The sequence below is a fragment of the Amblyomma maculatum genome, chromosome 8 (assembly GCF_055883805.1).
Source record: "Amblyomma maculatum isolate TAMU_Amacu chromosome 8, ASM5588380v1, whole genome shotgun sequence".
In the NCBI taxonomy this organism is placed as follows: domain Eukaryota; kingdom Metazoa; phylum Arthropoda; class Arachnida; order Ixodida; family Ixodidae; genus Amblyomma; species Amblyomma maculatum.
The window spans coordinates 64689109-64709011 of NC_139351.1; the positions used below are offsets into that span (position 1 = coordinate 64689109).

Genomic DNA, 19903 nt, shown 5'->3' on the forward strand with positions numbered 1-19903 from the left:
ATTGATCTGCTTCTTTTCGTTTTTTGAGATATCGGTTTCGGTTTTGAGGTTTTTCAATTTTGAGTCTGATTGTAACACGCATGTGCTTCTAAACGCTTATTTTCGGAAAAAAACTGTGCGCGTTAGAATCGTGCCAGTACGGTAAGTGTTGTCCAGAAATTGTGGCCAGTCTGAAGCTGAAACAGAAGAATGTGGAGCTGATCAGGAAACTGAGTCTTTTCTTAAGCATTTCAAAAATTTGTGTCCAAATGGGATCCAGGAGAAAAAATCCTGACTTTACCCATTGCCTTTAGCCGTATTTGAACCAGTTGAGGTGAAAACGGAACGGATTTCTCAATTCCATTTGGACACTGCCGAGAGTGTGTGAATCATTAGGCTCATGAACAAACAAATAAACAAGCAATTCTACAAACTAATCGGCTAGCCTGCTGCTGACCTGGTTAGCATCCTGCTTGAACGTGGATGTCTCACGCTGCATATTCTGTGATTGTACAATGCAGGCTGTCAGGTGAAGGCCTGTACGAGCAGCTGCCATCGGAAGGTGGTTCATCATCATCTCCACCGGGGGGCCGTGGAGGTGCCTCCCTGAGCAGTGACAATGAGGCGCCCCCCGAGAACGGCACTGACCACCTGGTGCGGCCCTCCCAGCTGCGCAAGCGCCGCAGCCTACAGGCCGGTAGGTGACGCCAGCCGTGGATGGCGCGGCTGTTCGCAGGCAGGGCCCGTTTTTGTGTGTGAACAAATGCATTGACCCAGCTGGTCTGTCTGGGTAACCGGCTACACAGACACAGACTAAGTGGCGCTGGTTCTGCTCGTGAAATATTCTATGGATTGTGGTTGAGTGCGGCGTTAAGATGATGTAAAGGTTTGGGCGCCAGAGAAATCACAGCAGCTGATGTGAGAAGGAAGGTAAGCTTTTCCTGTATTACTGTGGGCATTGTATACTTGAGAAAGAAGAGAATTTTTTCACGTAGCTGGAGGGGCATTCGTTCACGTGGGTGACGTCACAAGCTTGTATGTATGTACAGTGCAGTCCACTTTTAGCGATATTGAAAACACCTGAAAATCCGATCGTTATAACGGATTATCGCTATATCTGGACTGGTTAAAAAAAAAAAAAAAGCACATCCACATATTTTTTCATGCATGTAGGCTTGTACTTACGATGAGTAAATCTGGTTGAACGCTAATCATCGTAAAGAGTACTAAACACTTTATTACAGGATACATCAATAGCCATAAACTAACTTAAGCATACTTAAAGAAGTTGGCAATTCGCGCTTGCTTGAGCAGCAGCTGGAGCTTGACAATCGCTGTGACCATCACTTCCAGTAGTGTGTAAGCTGTCAGCAGTCCTTTTTGCGTGCACGAAACCGATTAGTGACTGGATGAACTGAAGGACATCTCCAGCCTTGATGATTGTTAAAATTGTACAGTGGGAATGTCTGTATTTTTTCACGAGGCCTCCAACCTTGAAACCCTGATAAAAATCCCGATGAATCTTCCGTTTCATCTCGTGAGCTATCACGCCGTCCGTCAATGTGGCCGCCGCCATCTTCCACGGGCGCAGAATCGGCGATTGCGATGACGATGCGGCCGCAGCAGCACCCTTTGCGTGATAGTGATTGCGATGATGATAGTGCTCATTTGCTTCTGTTTTCGCCGCATATGTCGAATTTTCACGTCATTGTCTTCTTAATATTTTCTTTTATTAAAATTCAATCTAGCTTTCGTGGTAAACACCTACTGGGCGGTGATAAAGCTATCATTGTATTCGATGTACCGCCGATAATTGATCGTTATATGCATCTGGTTTAGTTTTACATAGGGGCAATGGGAAAAATGATAAATCTCAAGAATTTGATCGTTATAAGTGATATATCGCTATATCTGGTAGCGTTATAAGTGGACTGCACTGTGCACCGGATAATACAAAAGCGTGAGCTTCAGCCTCAACCTCGAGCACTGGGTCATCATCGACTCACGATTGCTAGTCCCGCTATAATGCACAGGGAGCGGTTTGTAGCAGTGTGCTATGCCAGTGGTTGACTTAGTGATTGATAGTCACACAACAGCAGTGCGGCCTGAGCATTGCCGGCATCACGATTGTGCAGTATGTACTGCAAGCACTTTTCGGCAACCCGCAGCTCGAACATCACCAAAGTTCTTCCACTACTAGCACAAGACCCTCGTAGAGAAACTAACATATTTCCTATCCTATCCTCACCAAAGTTGGGGTCACCAGTCGCATTATACTTACTGTGAGCGGTGAACTGCAGTCACATGGCTGTAGATCAATCCCATCAGCTGCATGTGGATCTGCGTGACTGCATTACGAGCACTGCTGCATGCAGATTTTGTTTGGTTTGGATGATATGAAATTTCGGATGACATGTTTTCTATTGCATGAGATATGCATCATCGAGATTCTACTGTGTGTAAATACATCAGTATGAGCTTGTTGATCTAAGTAATCATCATTCCAAATTTGCAGCTCCAGTCTCGTTACTTTCTAGCCCGCATCACCTTCAGTTTTTCGGCAAGAGCAGTACTAGTTACCTAGTGGTGGTATTGGTTTACTGTTCTGATGATTTCGCTTTCAATGCCATTTCACCTCACCGGCCTTGTGATGCCAGTGCTGTCGAAAGCTGAATGATCGCACAGTGTTCAAACCGTGAAAGCCATACTTGGCTGCTCTTGAAAGAAAAGTAATCGTAGTTGTGAAAGCACCTGCACCACATCAAGTGCTTGTGGGCTGGACGAGGTTGGCGTGCAATTGCTGCCGCTGGAGGGATGAAATGGGTATCACCATCCACATTTTGCGTTTGGATTGCCAGAGCGGGATTAGAGAAAAGAAAGACTTCAGCTATAAATTATATATCAGGCATAGGTGAACTTCAAGAAGGTAAAGAAACACACAAGCAAAAACTTGGTGTCCTTGTTCCTTCCTGTGAAGTATGACGAGGTAATCTCTTCTTGGAAGCCATCTGGGGCTGAATCATGGACTGCTCTACAGTTGAGACTGCTCTAAAACGGCCGCGCCTATTGGTCGCCGTTGCTATCTGAAAATTTGCGTCACGGGATGCTGCGATTGCTTCGCGGAGGCAAAGAAACAGGTGACATTGCACGCCTAATTATGCCCGGGGTTTTAGACTATTTTTGTAGAGCGCGATGAGGCGGTCTAAAATGTTTTAGAGCAAAAATGGTGGTGGTGACTGCGGTGCTTGAAGCGGCAACGCCGGCTTGAGCAACGATGAAGGACGGTGTGCAAGAATGCGTTCTACTTGTCCGGCGAGTTGTTCCAACGCATCTTTCGACTTGAAAATGCGAAAGCGGAATGATCGAGCGGCGAATTCGCCGATGAAGTGTGATGAAGCTCGCGGTCGAACGCTCTGTTGGTGCAGCAGTAAGTGTCATGCGCACTCCGATAATTTTTTAATTTTTTTTTGCCTCCAGAGGATTTTAAGTCTTCGCAGATCGTCAGCCTCTCATAACCGACGGGAGCAAGCGTGCGCGTCTAATGGCTGAACTCATCTTCAAAGTTGGCGCATTGAAGGTTGAGTGCGCTTCGCGGTGCGCTCAAATCAAAATGCTTCGGGCATGATCATCGCTGCACATTGAGACTGCGGCTGTCTGAGTGGTGGAAGACTGAGCAGTGTTCTTCCTCCATGCAGAGCTGTACCGACAGCAGCCGTACCCTAGCTCAGATTCCATGGAAGGCCGGGTGCCACCGGCACCACCCACCCTGGTGACCTTTGGAGGGGGCGGCCCTTCACCCCTGTCGGCACCACCGCCGTTGACCGAGGCACCTCCGCGGTGCGCCCCACCGCCTCGGCTGTGCACCACGGGTCGCCGGTCGCAGTCTCGGGATGCACCGCCACCGCCCCCAAGCTTTCCAACAGCAGGCCTGCGCAAGTCCAGCAGCCTCAAGGTGGGAGGTGCATCAAGAAATGTGGGGCTGTGGCTTTAGCTTCTCCAGACATCTGAATGCATTTGGTTCTCAATGATTCTCAATAATTTGGAATCTGAGCATAGGAGAGATTGATTTAAATTATGCTTAATTTGAATCATTGGGCATCTTTTGAATCGCTTGATGGTGACGCAACTGAAGCTTGCATTTGAATTGACAGAAGCCTACTGATGTAAAATTGGCCAGTGTTTTTTACGTATTTTCTCTGTGATGCTAGGCTTAAAAACTGTCCTGCTTGTTGTGACTTTATTGAGACTTGCCAGACATGCTCTCTTCCTCCCCAACGAGACAGGTGGGTGCATAAAAGGCCACAATGTGCCCTCATTGTGACCTGCATCCCCTTCCGGCCAACTGTCATCCGCTTCCCTTTCTTAGTGACCCCACAGGGGGTCTTTAATGAGCAAAGCAGCAACAGCGGCCACATGCTTGTGTTGCTTAGGAGCAATGTGCCTTCATTGTGACCTGCATCCCCTTCCTGCCAACTGTCATCCGCTTCCCTCTCGTAGTGGCCCCACAGGGGGTCTCTAACGAGCACAGCAGCAACAGCGGCCACATGCTCGTGTTGCTTAGGGAGTGCAGTATCTATCCAGTCAAAAAACAGTCATTACATTATCGCCGGCTCCTATCTTAGCCCAAAACATCAAGCTTTTGAACGCTACAGAGTCCGAAACATCGAATATGTACGCATTCCTACACTGTTGCACGACAGTTACTGAAGTCCGGAATATCACACAAGTCGAGATATTGGAGCCCAAAAAAAAAATCGATTGGCTACTGTATTATGAGACAGCATATAGAATCAAGTTTGAAACTGGTCAAAAGAAATTTCTTTTTTTCCATTTTGTAGTAACGTTTTGCTGGCATAAATATGAGGCCCAGGGTAAAAATTCTAGAGGGCCCTTTATTTCTGTCTTTGCTTGTAGCATGTGTTAGATCAGATATCTGGCGCTTTGCACACATCAATATTATCTATGGTGCTTATTTACAATCACATTGCTGCCTTCCTTGTATTGTTGTTTTGTTCTCCCTTACACGTAAGGTTGGCTGACATAGTAAGCTGTTTATTCATTTGGTTCTCTTTGGCTTGGCAGGCATCCTATGGCCTCGGGGTAGGCCGCGCCGCACCCGTGGTGCCCCCTGTGGCACCTGTGCCTACGGAGGAACAGGATGCCACGCACTCGGACAGCATCACGGACGATGATGATACCATCTCTTCATCAGGACTCAGCGGTGAGTGTATCTACATCATGGGCCGTGTATCGTGAACAGCTGGCAGTGTAGTTTATGCCACATGCTATGGGTCCACTAGTGGTGTGCCGAGGCAAAAGATGGCATTGTCTACCCCACTTAATCGGAAGAGGAATGCAATCGCTTGGTTTTAGTGGTGTGCGAATGTTTGAAATTTTCCAGTGCTGGATCGAATCATTGCCTATTCGGTTTGATGAACGAACCAAATACTGCACATTCCGAATTATTTCAATCGTATCAGACGCGATGCCATGTTTTCAAATAGGTTTCATGTAATAGGCATGAAGTTCATATCAAGCAGGTTGTATTTTTTTCCAAAGGCTGTTTTACAGTTGGCCTGCTCCATGGTTGCGCAGCATGCTGTCGCAAGGGTTCTGCGCATTCAGCGCCATGATGTGGTGCTATTATGCGTTATAGTGCTCATGATGCTCATAAATGTGGCTTCCAAGAGAAAGTGCTATACTTGTGCACCCCTACTTGATTACTTTAGATGGGAGGGAGTTTCACAGAAAGGAGAAAGCTGACTGCCTGTTGGTGCTGCCTCAGCCCACACTCTGTGTGTCGCTCAGTGTTCTGCCAACTGGGCTATGGCATTGGTTCTCTCACATTCTACTTGCAAAGGGAATGATGCATGTAGCCTCTTGCTTGTAGCACCACCCCCAGCTGTTGTGGCACACATATCTAGTAGCACTTACTGCAAGTTCCAAATAACACGGGGTCAATCAGGGAGGGTGAAAGCTATGCGAGAACCAACTTGTGTTACTGTGAAAGCTCGTTGATTCGAACCTCGAATATTTGAATTTTCGGATAATTCGAACTACACTACTTGGCCCGGCCAAGCTCCATAGAGATCTATGTAAAAAAGCCCGTTAATTCGAACGCGAGTTCGTTCGGCTACGGATAATTCGAACTACGCGCCGCCGCATTTGGGCAGCTTGGTGCACATCACGTGGCAAAAAAAAACAACCAAAAAAGTAAAGTAAAGAAACACTTTTGCGATAGGAAGGCAATTCGAGGCTGCGCACGTCCAAAACGAGGACAGAAGATGGAACCAGGTAAAACCGTGGAAGAATGGGTACTTAAATGGCGCCATGACCGGCGTGGTGGCCGGCGGCGTTGGAGGCAGGGGACGGCGGCCACGGAAAGGTGAATGCATGGCCGCAGCGGCGGCTGCCTGCTCTCTCCTGCGCAGTCTCCGTAGCTCTCTACTAAATACTCATTAATTCCAGGCCTGAGGAAATGCGGATAAGTACTGTCGGCATGGTCCCAGCCAACGCCCATGAAAGGCTATTATCTCGGACGGGCACTATGAAAACTTTTTATTTTTTTTTGCGACAGCCATTCATTCTTCCTCCCATCAGGTGTCAATGGAAGCACGGGAGTCAGCCACGATCATGACACTGGCTTTTAGCATGGTTCGCTTCAAAGTCCCTTGCTGTCGTGCGTTCCAAGGATTGAAGTGGCAGTAGACGGCCAGAGTCGCTCATAGCATGATAAAGTGAACATACTGAAAAGGAGGCTTGCATAACTGGACAAGCGGTGGCACTTTGCCAAGTTCGCTTCCTCCCCCCCCCCCCCCCCTGCTGGAGCTAGTCTCTCTCTCTCTCTCTCTTTTTTTTTTTTTATTGCGCGAGTTCGCCCTTCGGCATAAGGGTTTAAATATATTGATACAGGCCTGTGGCAGCAATGAATGCCAACAGCTCTCGATGCTGTGGGCCATGTGTCCATACCCCTGTGTCGGGCGGTCTGGTAGGGTGGTAAGAGTGGCTTCTAAGGTGCGTTGCGGGCTACGCGAAGACCAGGACAAGTTGTTAGGAAGTGGTCTAGTGTGGCCTCCATAGCAGGGGCTGGGCAGAAAGGGCAGTTCATGGGAGCAGTCTGGGTGGTCCAGGAAGATTTTACAGCAGGTGTTAACGCAGCACCACCTCCTCATGGCGAGTTAAATTGCCGGGAAGGTTTGATCCACACGGTGGAATGAAAGCACGCGTGGACCGGCGAAGAAATTCTTTTGCTAAAGTCAAAAGGTGGTCCCCCCTCTTCCTGCTGGAGCTAAAGTCAAAAGGTAAACACATCGTTATCGTTATCGCTGCCCAGCATCTTGGTGAACTGCCAAGAAATGTGCTCTGGACAGTGACGGCGCGAAACGTGATGGCACGGAGGAGCTAACAAGTGATGCCTTTTTTTTTTCCAGATTTGTAGGCACAAATCGGGGCTGAGTGGGTTCATTATTTGAGTGAGTTTCTTACGCGACTAGATATGGTACATTTACCGTAATACAAATGGTTCTTGCCAGTTTTTTCGAGGCCATTCAATAATTAGAACTTTTTCCCCAGTCCCATGAAGTTCGAATTAACAACGGCTGCTTTGGCGTGTTGGTTATCCATTAGTGAAAAAACAGCGCAACAACAGCGACAGCGCTTGTTTCTCGTGTGTCTCGTTGTTGTTGCGCTGTTTTTTCACTAATCGAATTAACAAGCTTTTACTGTTTATAGAGTTTTAGTGCTGCCGGTACTAAGGTCCTTGCTGTGTTGCACACAAGGAGGGATACGCAAATGAAACAATCAAACATCCACTGAAGCCAAAGAATGCGTAATGGAACATTATGTTATGGTGGTGTTGATTAGATGGGGATATTGATTGCACGATAGTTTTATTGTACACACTGCCCTCTACTTGTTGGCATAGAGTGGCATTGGTTCCTGTGGACGTCCTTGCGATGTGGCGAGGCGTATTATTGCCTCGGAGGGAAGAGCCTGTCTGACCTGCGTGGGTCTCTTTTTTTCTCTCCCTCCCTCCTCTCTGCCTTCCTCCTCCCATCTGGGATATGAGCAGCCAGCTGCGACTTCCTGCAGGGGGTGTACCCTCCACCCCCTGAGCCGGCACCTCCAGACTTTTCTGCCTCGGCCAGGCTCCAGAAGGGCCCCTCTGTCTCCTCAGGTCTCTCTTCCTGCTGCTCTGTTGCTCCCCTCCTGTGCCTTTCTCAGCCTTGTTCTGTGCTCTTGCTCTTCGTATGGCTGTGCTGTACCAGCTGACAGGTGATGTCACTTCCTGTGAAAGGAGTGTGACATTCTCTACGCGCGCACGCGTACGCACTCACACACACACAGACGCACACATACACACAAACAAACAAACAAAGCTAAGAGGCAGGAAAGCAGCCTTGGTCCACAAGCCACTGTTCTGACACGGAGGTTTGTCTTCATCTGGGTCTCTCGGGACCTCTCTTCATCTTGGCCTTGTATTTGATGAGTCTTCGTCATAGGTTTGAGGTCCTTGCCTTCGTCAAGGTTTCTCAGGGCCCCTTGCCTTGTCTCTGATGAAGACGAGGACCAGACACGTTCCCTTGTCAGAACAGTGGCTTGTGGATCAAGGCTTCCCTCCTGCCTGTTGTTCATTCTGTACTTTCATTTGCTTAGAAGGAGCTTACTGATAAGGCAGGTCATAGCAGTCGCTCGACTGTAATGGTTGCTGGTCTCGGATTAGTGACCCTGACTAGCCCCTCGCGTGTGATGAGGTGCATTTCTCGTGGTAGCGCACTCCACATTGAACCTTAGTGGCCAAGTTTGCAAGTTGCTTGCATCATTTTGGTGACTGTCTGGTCAGTTCTTCATTTGAGCTTCGCTCTTTGCTTTCATTGTTGTTCACTCTGACGTGGCTTGATTCTGTCTTCTGCGAAATTGCCTCATACTAAGGTTATGTTAGCGCACATTGGGGTCGACGTGGGCAGACTACTGTGCAGTGGGGATGCGGCAGCTTCTAGGTGCAGTATAATGTCGTTAGAGAAAGGAAGGTTATTATTTCATAGATGACTGTGAAGTTGACAGGGCTATTTCAAAGACTGTGCTTGTGCACCAGGTTAATTTTGCAGTGTGTCACAGTGCAAGAACTTTGAGAGTACAAACACTCACCTAGTAGTCCTGAAAGGTGAACTGTCAGCATTGACTGACTATTTCATGGGCATGTAGCAGCAGCTATGAATTACCACTGGAGGATAAATAATTCAGGGGGCAGTTTGACGATCTAAAGCGCACAGAGGTGGAAGCCTATTGTGCAATTGTGACGTCATTGCGCGTGCACAGTTGTGATGGCTACTAGGTGTCTGTTGAGGTTTGCGCATGAGGACACTGTGCATACACAGTGTATGCGTTTAATATGTGTCAAAGCTTACTAATTAGCTCATGTTAATTAGCTAATTAGCACTGACTAATTAACCAGTTATCGTTAACTAATGTTCGTACACCTACTACTACATCATTGATTAATTAGTACTGAAACAATCCTTCTGAAGATGATTGACTGCTGCCGCGGACGCACACACGACACACCGGCGATTCATGAGCCATAACAGGCTTTTGCCTTAAAAGCTCATTGATAGTGTTGGAGCCAAGCTGTTTGCATGTTAGTTAATTGGAAAACAGGGCCACAGTAACTGCATGTAATCACTGTTCTTGAAAGGCAGAGTTGACAGCATTGCGAGCGTGTGGCAAATGCTCATTCTTCAGCCTCTTCACACTGTACCACTTTGCCGTGGGTGACAGCTGCTGACTTCTGACTTGGCCGTTGCTTCTTGCTGAGCGGATGGTGGTGGAATGTGCTTGGGGTGCTCTGTGGCTGTGGTTCTGACGCTGTGCCTCCCCCCCCTCCCACCCCGTTTATATGCATGCTGCGGCAGAGGCGGGATCCCAGGAGTCTCTGGGCATGGACACAGGTGATGCAGTTCACGTTGGCGTCACGTCCTCCCATGCGTCTTGCGTATCACAGCAGCCCTTTCCATGCCCCGTTTTCTTTTCTTCTGCTTTTTTATTGCTGAAGCCATTGCTCTGTGACTGTCAGTGGTATTGTAGGGTGGAGAAGAGGGCACACTGGAGGAAAGGAGGACATCTCTGGTTATGGGGGAAATGAAGGAAAAACTCCCAGGAGCCATCTCGGCTAGCTTTGGTTCCTGGTTTGTCGGGAGAAACTGCCTCAGGTGTTTTCAGACTGCTGCTTAGTTTGTACACTACTAATGCACCAGTTTCACCATGATAACAGTCAGGACTGACGAAACTTGTAAGGAGCATATCACACAGTATGAACATGAGGTATGCAAACGATTCCTTCCTCCTTCCTTCGTTTACTTTATGCTTGCTGGTGTGGTACTCAGTGAGTCTCGGAGCCCACCACTTGTGGACATACTACCACAGTTTGCCGAATTGAACAGGATTTGAACAGGGTCCCGTGCGGTACCATTTAAGATTGTGCAATCATGCACGCCTTGGCAGTGGCTACTGAGTGCTGTTGAGGCAGTGTGCAGTTGCAGGAAACATTTAGAGGCTTTTTAAATGCAGATATAAGTGAATGATACAGATATTTATTAGTTCTGGCTTTCTTATACATCAGGGGACAGGGGCTAAAATTTGGCGGAGCTATTGCATTCTGTTCTATCAGAACAGAAATGAGCAGTAATGGTAATGAACGGTTACGTGTGAGCTCACTTTCTGCAACACTTCAGAAGAACTGTATACTTTCTCCTTACATGATGCTTGCTGAAACTAACAGCTGACAAGGATGAAGTTTGTCTCTTTAATTTTGTAACCAAAGTCTTCTGCTGTTATGTAAGTTGCTCTCTTGCAAATAGAAAAATGTCTGCGCTCTGTTTAGGGCTTTGTGAATAAGTTCGAAATTTCTGATAGTTTCCTGGTAATATTTGCTATTCCATTCAGTTAGCACCACACTCGCTATTCGAACCTCCTAAACATTGAGAAATTGCAAATTTCTAGTTGACCTAAACTGGGAATGAAACATAGTGACATTTTCAGATGGCAGTATTGTGCATTTGCCACGCGACTTACGCATTCCTCGTAGTCTGCGCGGTAATTCACTGAGGGTCATCGAGAGTCCTGCCGCGCGGCTGCTAGACTCTCGCGGTTAGGAAAACGAAGTGTAGCATCACGTGGTACATCAGTAAGTGGCCAAACTGTAGTCAACTAGTGACCGATGACTTGCCTGACTGGTGATGATCATCTCATTTTAAATCGCCGTACACTTTGTTTTGTGGAAAAACGTTTCCCTTTATTTTCTACTATCTGCTCTGATTTTTGAAATGAATTAAAACTATTCTGTTTGCGGCCAGTCTTTGTTATTCACTATTTGCTTTGTACTGGAGAACTTGTCATTCCACACACTCGTAATAAATTTGCTTTCTTTTTTTTCTGGCTGTGGCTTGCAGGATATTTCACCTGTAATTTAACTAGGCAGCATTTGAAAAATAATGAAGAATGTTATGCTTGACTGCCAGTCAGTTTCTAATATTTGCTTTCACACCAAAAATTATGCTATTTTGCGCAGCTCTAGAATGCAGTAATCAAGAGCCGCAAATTTATAAGCAACACCGACTCTCTGTGCCTCTCCCTCAAACTGTGCCTGTAATTCAATATCCAGGCAATGCCCACTGCACTGATGGGTCACTTGGCAATCTAATGGGCTCAAAAGGGTGAAGACTGTGTGGGTGCGACTCTGTGTGCATTGCCCATGTGGGCCCGACCTGAGCGTAATCCCTGTCTCTAGGTGGTGGTGGCTGGGCGGAGGCATTCCCTTACGCAGCCCGTGGCGAGGAGTGGCCAGCACCAGACCTCTTCTACCAGAGGACGGGCTCTAAGCAGGCCCCTCCTCTCAAGCCCAAACCCAAGGTAGGTGTGTCTGCGTGGGTGAGGTGCCCGGTTCGTGTCCATAGTTCGAACCTACGTGGTGTTCTGCTCTCGGTGCCACAGGCTGTATGCAGTATTTGTACTTTTGTCAAGAGGTATATTAAAGAACGGTAGACCAGCGCAATACATGATGCGCTGGATTGTCCGATTACCGTCCTTTTGTCCCATGTTTTGCGCTGGTTTCCCGTTAATATGTGGTACCAACTTGCCCGAGGTTTTGCCTTGTCAGAGGTAGCTGGAATGTTTTTGTTTTTTTGATAAGGTTTTTAATGGCCTCAAGGAATGAAGGAAGTTGTTGAGAGAAAAAAAAATGGTTGGCCAATCTAATGAAGTAGGTGAGGCAACGGTGGTGTGACCCCTGTGTCCAAGCAATATACAGTAAAACCTCATTAATTCGAAGTCCTTGGGACCGCGAAAAAACTTCGAATTAGCCGGGGTTTCGAATGATTAAAGATGGATGAAAAATGGAAAATAATTGCATGATACCTTGGTGCATCAACACAGCCCCTTTATTTAGATGTTCACTTGAAGTAGTCATTGATGCACGACTGCTTGGTGCGGTAGTTCGCGGCACCGTAAGTCATGTCCTCCAGTTGACTAACAATGCACAGCATATCACTGTTACCACCACTACACTCCACAAAACTGCGCACAACATTTAATGACTACGACCACAGCTAAAGTCGGTGCACGGGCTCGTTCACCATCAGGGTCATCATCGGAATGTCCTCTGTCAGGGATCTCACTTTCGAATTCTGCATACGACGTTTGCACATCACATTCTGCATTCATGTAGTCCATGAAATTGCAGCCGCCGCCGTCTTCAGCGATGTCGTTCATGCGCGCACAGAGTGCCTCCCCTTTATTGTCTAACATATTATCGGTGTCAGACAAGTCATTGCAACCGTCACTCTCTTCATTGGGCAAACCGGCATCTTCCTGCTTCATCTTCCTGCTTAGAAAACCCAGCGTGCTTGAAACAACGCTGAATCAAATCATTCTTTACTTGCTTTCCGTAAGCTTCGTGAACCTTCGCTTTGTTTTTCAAGATAGTCGAAAGGGTTGATAGAGGCGTGTTGTGTTTTTCTGCCAGCTGCGTTTTGGGCCTCATCCATGTTTCTGCCTCTTCAACCAGGCACACCTTTTGGCATAGAGTCAAGGCTTTTTACTTGGGCATTTTCTTCTCAGAAACTCCGCGCACGTGGTCGGAAACGAAGATCACGGCATATACACGTGGCGAAGGCGATTTTCTTCTCAAAACTCCGCTCACGTCGTCGGAAACGAAGAGCACAGCATATACGCGTCCACTCGAGGCACAGAACAGGTTGAAATGCAGCGAAGACGACAAGACCGGACCATGCGACGACCGCAACGCAAAGGGTAGACAAAGGTACAATGGAAACGCGGAAAGACCTAGTGGTACTAGTGACATCTAGCGGCATCTCTGAAAACTATGCGGCGAGACGCGCGCCGCATAGCACAGATCACTGAGGCCACAGTCAGAACCGACGAATTAACCAAGTTGAGGCGCGCTGACTGTTCAATTTATCCAGCAAAATTTTCATAGAAAATGTTGGAACCGCTGAAAACCTTCGAATTACGCGGGATTTCGAATAAGCAGAGTTTGAATTAACGAGGTTTTACTGTACGAGGATCGGTTCAGTGCCAAACCCATCTGTTGCTTCCGGGTGCCGAAGTATTTTTGGCTTCAGCGTTAGGGGGGGGGGGGGGGGGGGGGGGCAAACCCATAAGTGGTGTTAACGAAGTGTTTGTATTGCAGGGATGACCTTAGGACAATGTCAAGTGCAAACTGGGTCCCATCATTTTTTTTTGCAGCGTCAGTTATAGCTTGACCACTCCGGCGAGGTGTGATTACATGCGTGAAGTGACATCATTGCCTAGCACCTGACTGTCAGTCGCCTCAGCAATAGATAGCATCACCCTTCTGTCACGTGACTCATTGGTGTGGTCTCTTCAGTCATATGACTGGCAGGCTGTGCATTTCAGGGGTCATGTGACTCACGTCACTGCGACAGTGTGTGTGTGAGTGGGGACCTTCGTGAGGCGCTTAGAGCAGTTGACATGGCGTTGTCAAAACCAGCTAAGTCCCTGCTGGGAAAGCATTCTTTGGACTGCATTAAATGTTGATGTGTACACAAATCTCCCGATCCTTTGATACCATCGCCAAGTTGGCAGGCATGCCACATGCGCATGCATCGTCGTATGCAGCATGAGTGCCACAATAGCTTGCTGAAACAGCTTTTAAAATGTGAAATCCTCGCGTTTTGCTCTCCCTTCAGGGCCACCATCAGCAGCAGCAGCCGGGCAAGCTGAACCTGCGGCAGTTCGACCATCTGACGGAGGCCATCAGTCGGCTGCAGTTGTCGGGCCCCGGTCACAAGCCTCCGTTAGCAATCCCTGACGAAGATGCCCCCTCGCCACAGGTATGTTTTACACCCTTTTACATCTCCTTCTAATTGCAGCGGTGGTTGCAGTCAATTCCCTTTCCCTTCAACCGATACTAGTTCTTCGGATGATAGGGAAGTTTCAGTGTAGCCACCACAAAGTGAACTCCCTTAGTGCCAACCAAGGATCAGTCCTTGAAACTTGATGTAAAGAACATGGGCATTATGAATTATTCGCTGTAGTAAACGTTTTCTGTTTTTTTTTTTTAAAGCATGCAATTTCGACTTCCTTTCCTCTCCAAGGATACGTCTCAGCAGAGGTCTTCCTAACGGGAGCCTAATGTATTACAACAAAACAGCAGCAGCCACTCGCTGAACTGGTAAGAGGGGTGGGGATTGTTCTGTGGATGCTCATCGAGGCAGAGGATTGTTTCTTGCTCTACGAGCTGAACTCAGACGTGCATACGTGCTGGCACACGCAGGAGGCGGTCTTCGGTGGAGGTGCAGACCGGGGTCCCCTGCTGCTGCCCGAAGGAAAACATCGGGTGCGTTCCCTTGCACGACGGCACGCCAGCCGAGAACACGACAAAGGTCAGTTGCTGGTTTCCACTTGGCGGCCACCAGTGCTGTGGGGGGAGGGGGGGAAAGGGGGGCATTGTACATATCCTGTAGCCACGTAAGGTGTAGTGCTGCTTGCGCCTCGTGGTCTTGGTTCTTTGCCGGCGTAATGTTTTTGGGTCGTGCAGAAAAGAGGTACTGATATTGACAATCTGTTGGGTCACTGGATCTGAGATCCCCGGTGCTACAGAGGACTCACGGGTAGCTTTCTGGGTAGATGCTTTCTCCTGGCCTGGCTCTCGCTTTGTTAGGGGTGAATGGCTTGGGAAATGGCTCTTTGACACCACCTCATTCCTTTCGTTGTGCTAGTTGTTGGAAGGTGAATCACGGTGCAGTGGCCAGGCGTTGAAAAGAACGCTTTCCAAGCAACCCGAAACCCTGCTGCCATCACAATGATGTCTTTATGATGTTTCCTTTTGTTTAAAGAAAATGAACAACACAAAGAAAACTAATAGTATTAATGTGATTTGCTATACGACTCCAAAGTTGCGTTCGTGATTAGGTGACGTGCTGATGATTTTTGTAGCGACCCGAGGCTGGTCAAATGAAGGAGCCAAGACTCGCAGTAACGTGGACACAGACCAGTGTCAGTCTATTGAGGGACTTTATATGCAGGGAAGCCATTCGATGCATTAGGTAATTAGGACGAGACAGTACAGTGCAGTCCGTTTATAACGATATTAAGAAAAACCGAGAAAAGTGATAGTTATGTTTGGATCAGGGTTGTGCGATTATCAGAAATTTTAAATACGAATTGAACTTCAAATTTTTGAAGTTTTCCTTGCATCTTTTTAAATGGACTGTGCTTTACTTTTATTCGATTTGTATTCGAAAAAGTGTTGTGAAAAATTTTATGAATATTCAAAAATGACTGAATACGCCACAAAATTATTGAATTCACCAAAGCTTAACCGCACTATGCGCTTCACAGCGATGCTTCACCGTGTGGACTGTGCAGTTAAGCTTCCTTAAAACATGATTGGTCATTTTGCAATGAGGGACCTTCCCTGTTGTGAAGAGGGCCTTCCTGAATGTGTTTGCAAATTGAAACACTTGACCAAACTGGAAAAAAAACATCATCTTCACTTTAGTTCCATCTCATATGCAGACAACCATGGCGGAGGCATTCATCGGTCAAGATTACTCTGATGCAAGCAGTTTTGGCAGATTTTTTTCAGGCCCATTTGATAATTCGAGGTTTCAGTTAATTCGGGCTTTTTTTCTGGTCCCATCAAGGCTGAATTAACGAGAGTTTACTCTATTCAGTAGTGATGTGACATCTCCACTTGGTTTCATGCAGGTCTTTCCTGTACAAAAAAAAAAGGAAAGGAAAGAAGGAAGAAACGATGTACGAAATCTACTGGGTTTTTCAGTAGGGTATGCACTTCTGTGCAATTCTTGTTTTGGTTTTATTTGCAAGTATCATGTGAATTCTAAAATGAGACAGACAATGTTTGCTATCGTTTATTTTTCTGCCTTTCTTTTCTTCACTGATCAGATGTTCGAAGGCGTTTTCTTTATATATATTCTTCTTCGATTCATATTTGAAAGTTTCAGTATTCACACACCCCTAATTTGGACTGTAAAAAAAAAAAAAAGCCTTCCAAAATCACCTGCACATGTCCTGATTTGCATTCATCATTATTGTCAGATGGTTGGCTTGGTAGAACGGTAGTTGTACAAAAAAAAAAAAAATACTTAACTCTCTAATCAACTAAACCAGTGGCTAGGGAATTCGACTTCTGTGCACAAGGATGAGGGATTGAATCCTGGACGCAGCGGTCGATTTTCGATGTAGGTGAAAAGCTAGGCATCCATGTGCTGTGCGATGCCAGTGCACGTTAAAGAACCTCAGGTGCGCGAAATTTCGGGAGTCCACCACTACGGCGTCTCTCACAGCCTGAGTCGCTTTGGTTCGTTAAACCTCATAAACCATACCAAACCATCTTACGGTCAGCGGTGACTTTCCTCAAAGCACCGTCTGCGCATCATCCGAGCTCCAACACTTGTATCGCACGGTGTGAGATGCAAGCAATTCCAGCTATGACGCTCCGATCTGTAGCGGTCATGTGATGTTGCACCCTCTATTTGACACCTGACCCGAGTTCACGCACGTGTGGCCCATGGATCACCACACTCGCGGTGTGCACTGTGCTGAAAGTATGCCCGGCAAGCCGCATGTTGTTAAAGAAGTGCGCTTGCTAGCACAGCTGCACAGTAATAACATTTACTGAGGAGCTCATCTGTCGATGTGTTTTTATATATCGAATTATCGATACGTCGAATTATTTCACGATCCGCTTTGAGTTCAGTATATTCGGGATCAACTTTATAGTATCTGAGTTTACTGTGGCAGGGTTCTACTTACTCTACACAGTAGACAAGTTGCAGCCACATAGCAACTGAGACTGTGTATACAACAATTCTCCGTCAAAGGTTCGCCTTCGCACAGTAGTGTGTCGTATCTCCGCCCGAAGCCATTAGGCTCAGCTGTCAGCATACCAATGAGATGTCTGGCTGGGCCTCTCTGTGTGAGTAACTTCGACTAGTTACTTTCTGTTACTGTGGTCCTGTGAAACTTGTCCCTTGTGTGTGCCAAACGACTGTCAAACCCAATACACAATTGGGTGCGTACTGACTCTTCTTACATGGTGCTTTCACCCTCATCTCTGTATGGTTGTGTAAAGCTTCACTGTCTTGTTTCCTTTCTCCTCAGATGTTTGTATGTCCTCTCACTTCATTCCGTGATTTCAGTCTTGTAGGAATAGCTTAGGCGAGCATTGCTGTAATGCGTCTTTTGTTTTTTCCCAGCTGATACGCCAGCAATCTATACAGTCATACTTATGCTAAAGCTGTGATTTAGGGACAGTTGTGGTTTTTACAGGAGTAATGGCAGGCAGCAATGGGCGTCTTGACTTTGGTCATTGTCACCTAAGAGAATAAATGAAATGTCAAGCCATGCTGGGTAGCACTGTAAACAGTAAGTGCTTACCCCAAGCTGATACCTACTGCTGATGTAGGGTTGCAGCTTTTCTTAGCGGCTTCTACAACCGACTTGTATCGGGAAAGCATATTATTATGCACACATTGTGCAGCAGTTAGCGTTATGTAGCAATTGGAACAGCATTTTTGCAACCTTCCTTTTCGGATCGCGTGACTGTCACGCTAATTATGGTGACATCCTTGCCGCGTGCTTATTCAAAGCTAGGCTGATCTGCAATGGCAGTGGCCACACTTGTAAATTTGTCTGCGCTGAAGCAACTTTTGGGCTCTGAGAGCGTCATACTGCCCCTGGCTTGGTCTGCAGCTTGTCCACACCTCACTGTGCTCTTTCTCTGTCTCTTTTTCTCTCTCTGTCCCCTTCCCCTTCTCTGTCCGGCACCTCCTGCTCTTCCTCCTCCTTCCTCTGTTTTGGTGTCTTGGCGGTGGGTGGTGACAGCAGTGGGTGCGGCGTCCGATTCGGACAGCGAGTGGAGCTCCCTGGAGCGGCACCCTGGCCGTACACACGGGGGTGCACCGCGCCGGCCGCCGGCACCCCACCGCAGGGGGCGCCACCGCCGCCACCGGGGAGGCAGCATTCCTGTGGCGCCCCCACGCATTCCGGCGCTGCCTCCGTACCCAGATGCGCCGCTGGTGCCGTCAGCCACAGGTGCCAGCTGCTGCTTGCTGTGGCGTGTGCTTGTGTTTGCCAATTTGTCTTGGCCTTGCCATGTTTCATGGCCAACCCTCAGTCAGATAGACCAGAGGCTTCAGGAGAAGAAAGGTTGCATGTACAGGGTCTCTGAGCCAATTTTTCTGCGCTGCTTGCCTCATCATCACAGCATGTTGTGTGTCCACTGTTTTACATGCTGATGTCTCTTGGTAAGGTGCTGTTGCGAAATGTTTCGAAGAAGGCCTTTAAAGGCCTGATCGTACCCAGTTGCTCTACTTGTACCCAGACAGCGCTAAGCGACTGCCCTGTATTGCAGCAGCCAAGACCAAGCTACCCTGCATGCTTCCTGTCGATGATAGCGTGGCCTATGACAGTGCGACCCTCGGGGAACTCGCGGCTGGTGCCAGGGTAAGTGGGTGGTTTGTGTGTCGGGCAGAATTTCATCTTTTGCATTCTTTTGCTTTTTTTTGTCAGTGTATGCAGTAGAAAATGAGAGCTGACGAAACGTCGCACTTTTGTCCTGCATTTCAAACACTGGTGTTTTGTCATGAAACGTGTTGAGCTCCAAAATGCGTGGTGAAATGTGCGATAGGAGGTGCTCTGTAAAAGACACTTGTGGTTTCCACAAATATGACGGTTCTTTGTTTTTAGATGAGGCTTATGTGAACTTCTTCGGAAAGTGGCAAATGATTTTTGGCTAACATGTTTCATAACTTATGTGACTGCCACAAACAAAAGAAGAGTGTGAGCACCTCATTTTTAGTTTTTAAATCACCGTACCCACTCTGCTGCTCTAGCCTGCGCAGAAAGAAGGCCTTGACAGTGTTTGGAACACGATTTTTGTCACAGTTTGTTGGCACTGATATAGGAGCTGCATAACAGCCAATTGGTCTACGATATGAAATCCACACATAAGAGCAGTGCATACAGTAGAACCTCACTGATACGAATTTGATGGGGTTGCAAAAAAATTTGTATCATACGATCATTTGCACCATCAAAACAAAAGAAAATAAGTTTGCAGAAGCATGGGAAAGGTAGTCGCACAGATCTGTTTACGTGTACAGATCTGTTTAGATCTGAGAAGGTTTATTATAGTCACGCGGTCCCAGCTCGCCACTCACGGCGCAGGCAATTGCGATGCTGGCGGTGTGTGGGCCGCGTGCCTCTGCAGACTTCTCGCGGCGCATACAGCACAAGAGATGGTGACGTGCTGTCTGCATGGCGCTGCAGACTGCTCGCGATGCATAAATATACTATGTTGAGGCAGGCCAAAAATAAATAAAAATAATGTGCCTCTGCCCGTGCCACTAAGTTAGCGAGG

General features: G+C 47.4%; 1 protein-coding gene across 5 annotated transcripts in view; it reads left to right on the forward strand.

Annotated features, from left to right (window-relative positions):
• RhoGAPp190 (Rho GTPase-activating protein 190) overlaps positions 1-19903 on the forward strand; it is a 75054-nt gene that overhangs the window by 36960 nt on the left and 18191 nt on the right. For 2 of the 5 annotated variants that reach the window (XM_084576365.1, XM_084576363.1), the window contains exons 9-15: positions 501-676; positions 3675-3931; positions 5062-5200; positions 11765-11886; positions 14205-14348; positions 14792-14900; positions 18896-18987. In XM_084576365.1, the coding sequence (XP_084432491.1) occupies positions 501-676; positions 3675-3931; positions 5062-5200; positions 11765-11886; positions 14205-14348; positions 14792-14900; positions 18896-18987 (1039 nt within the window). Of the gene's footprint in view, positions 1-500; positions 677-3674; positions 3932-5061; positions 5201-11764; positions 11887-14204; positions 14349-14791; positions 14901-18366; positions 18577-18895; positions 18988-19903 lie in introns of all 5 variants that reach the window. The other 3 variants (XM_084576367.1, XM_084576364.1, XM_084576368.1) reach the window with 2 other exon arrangements.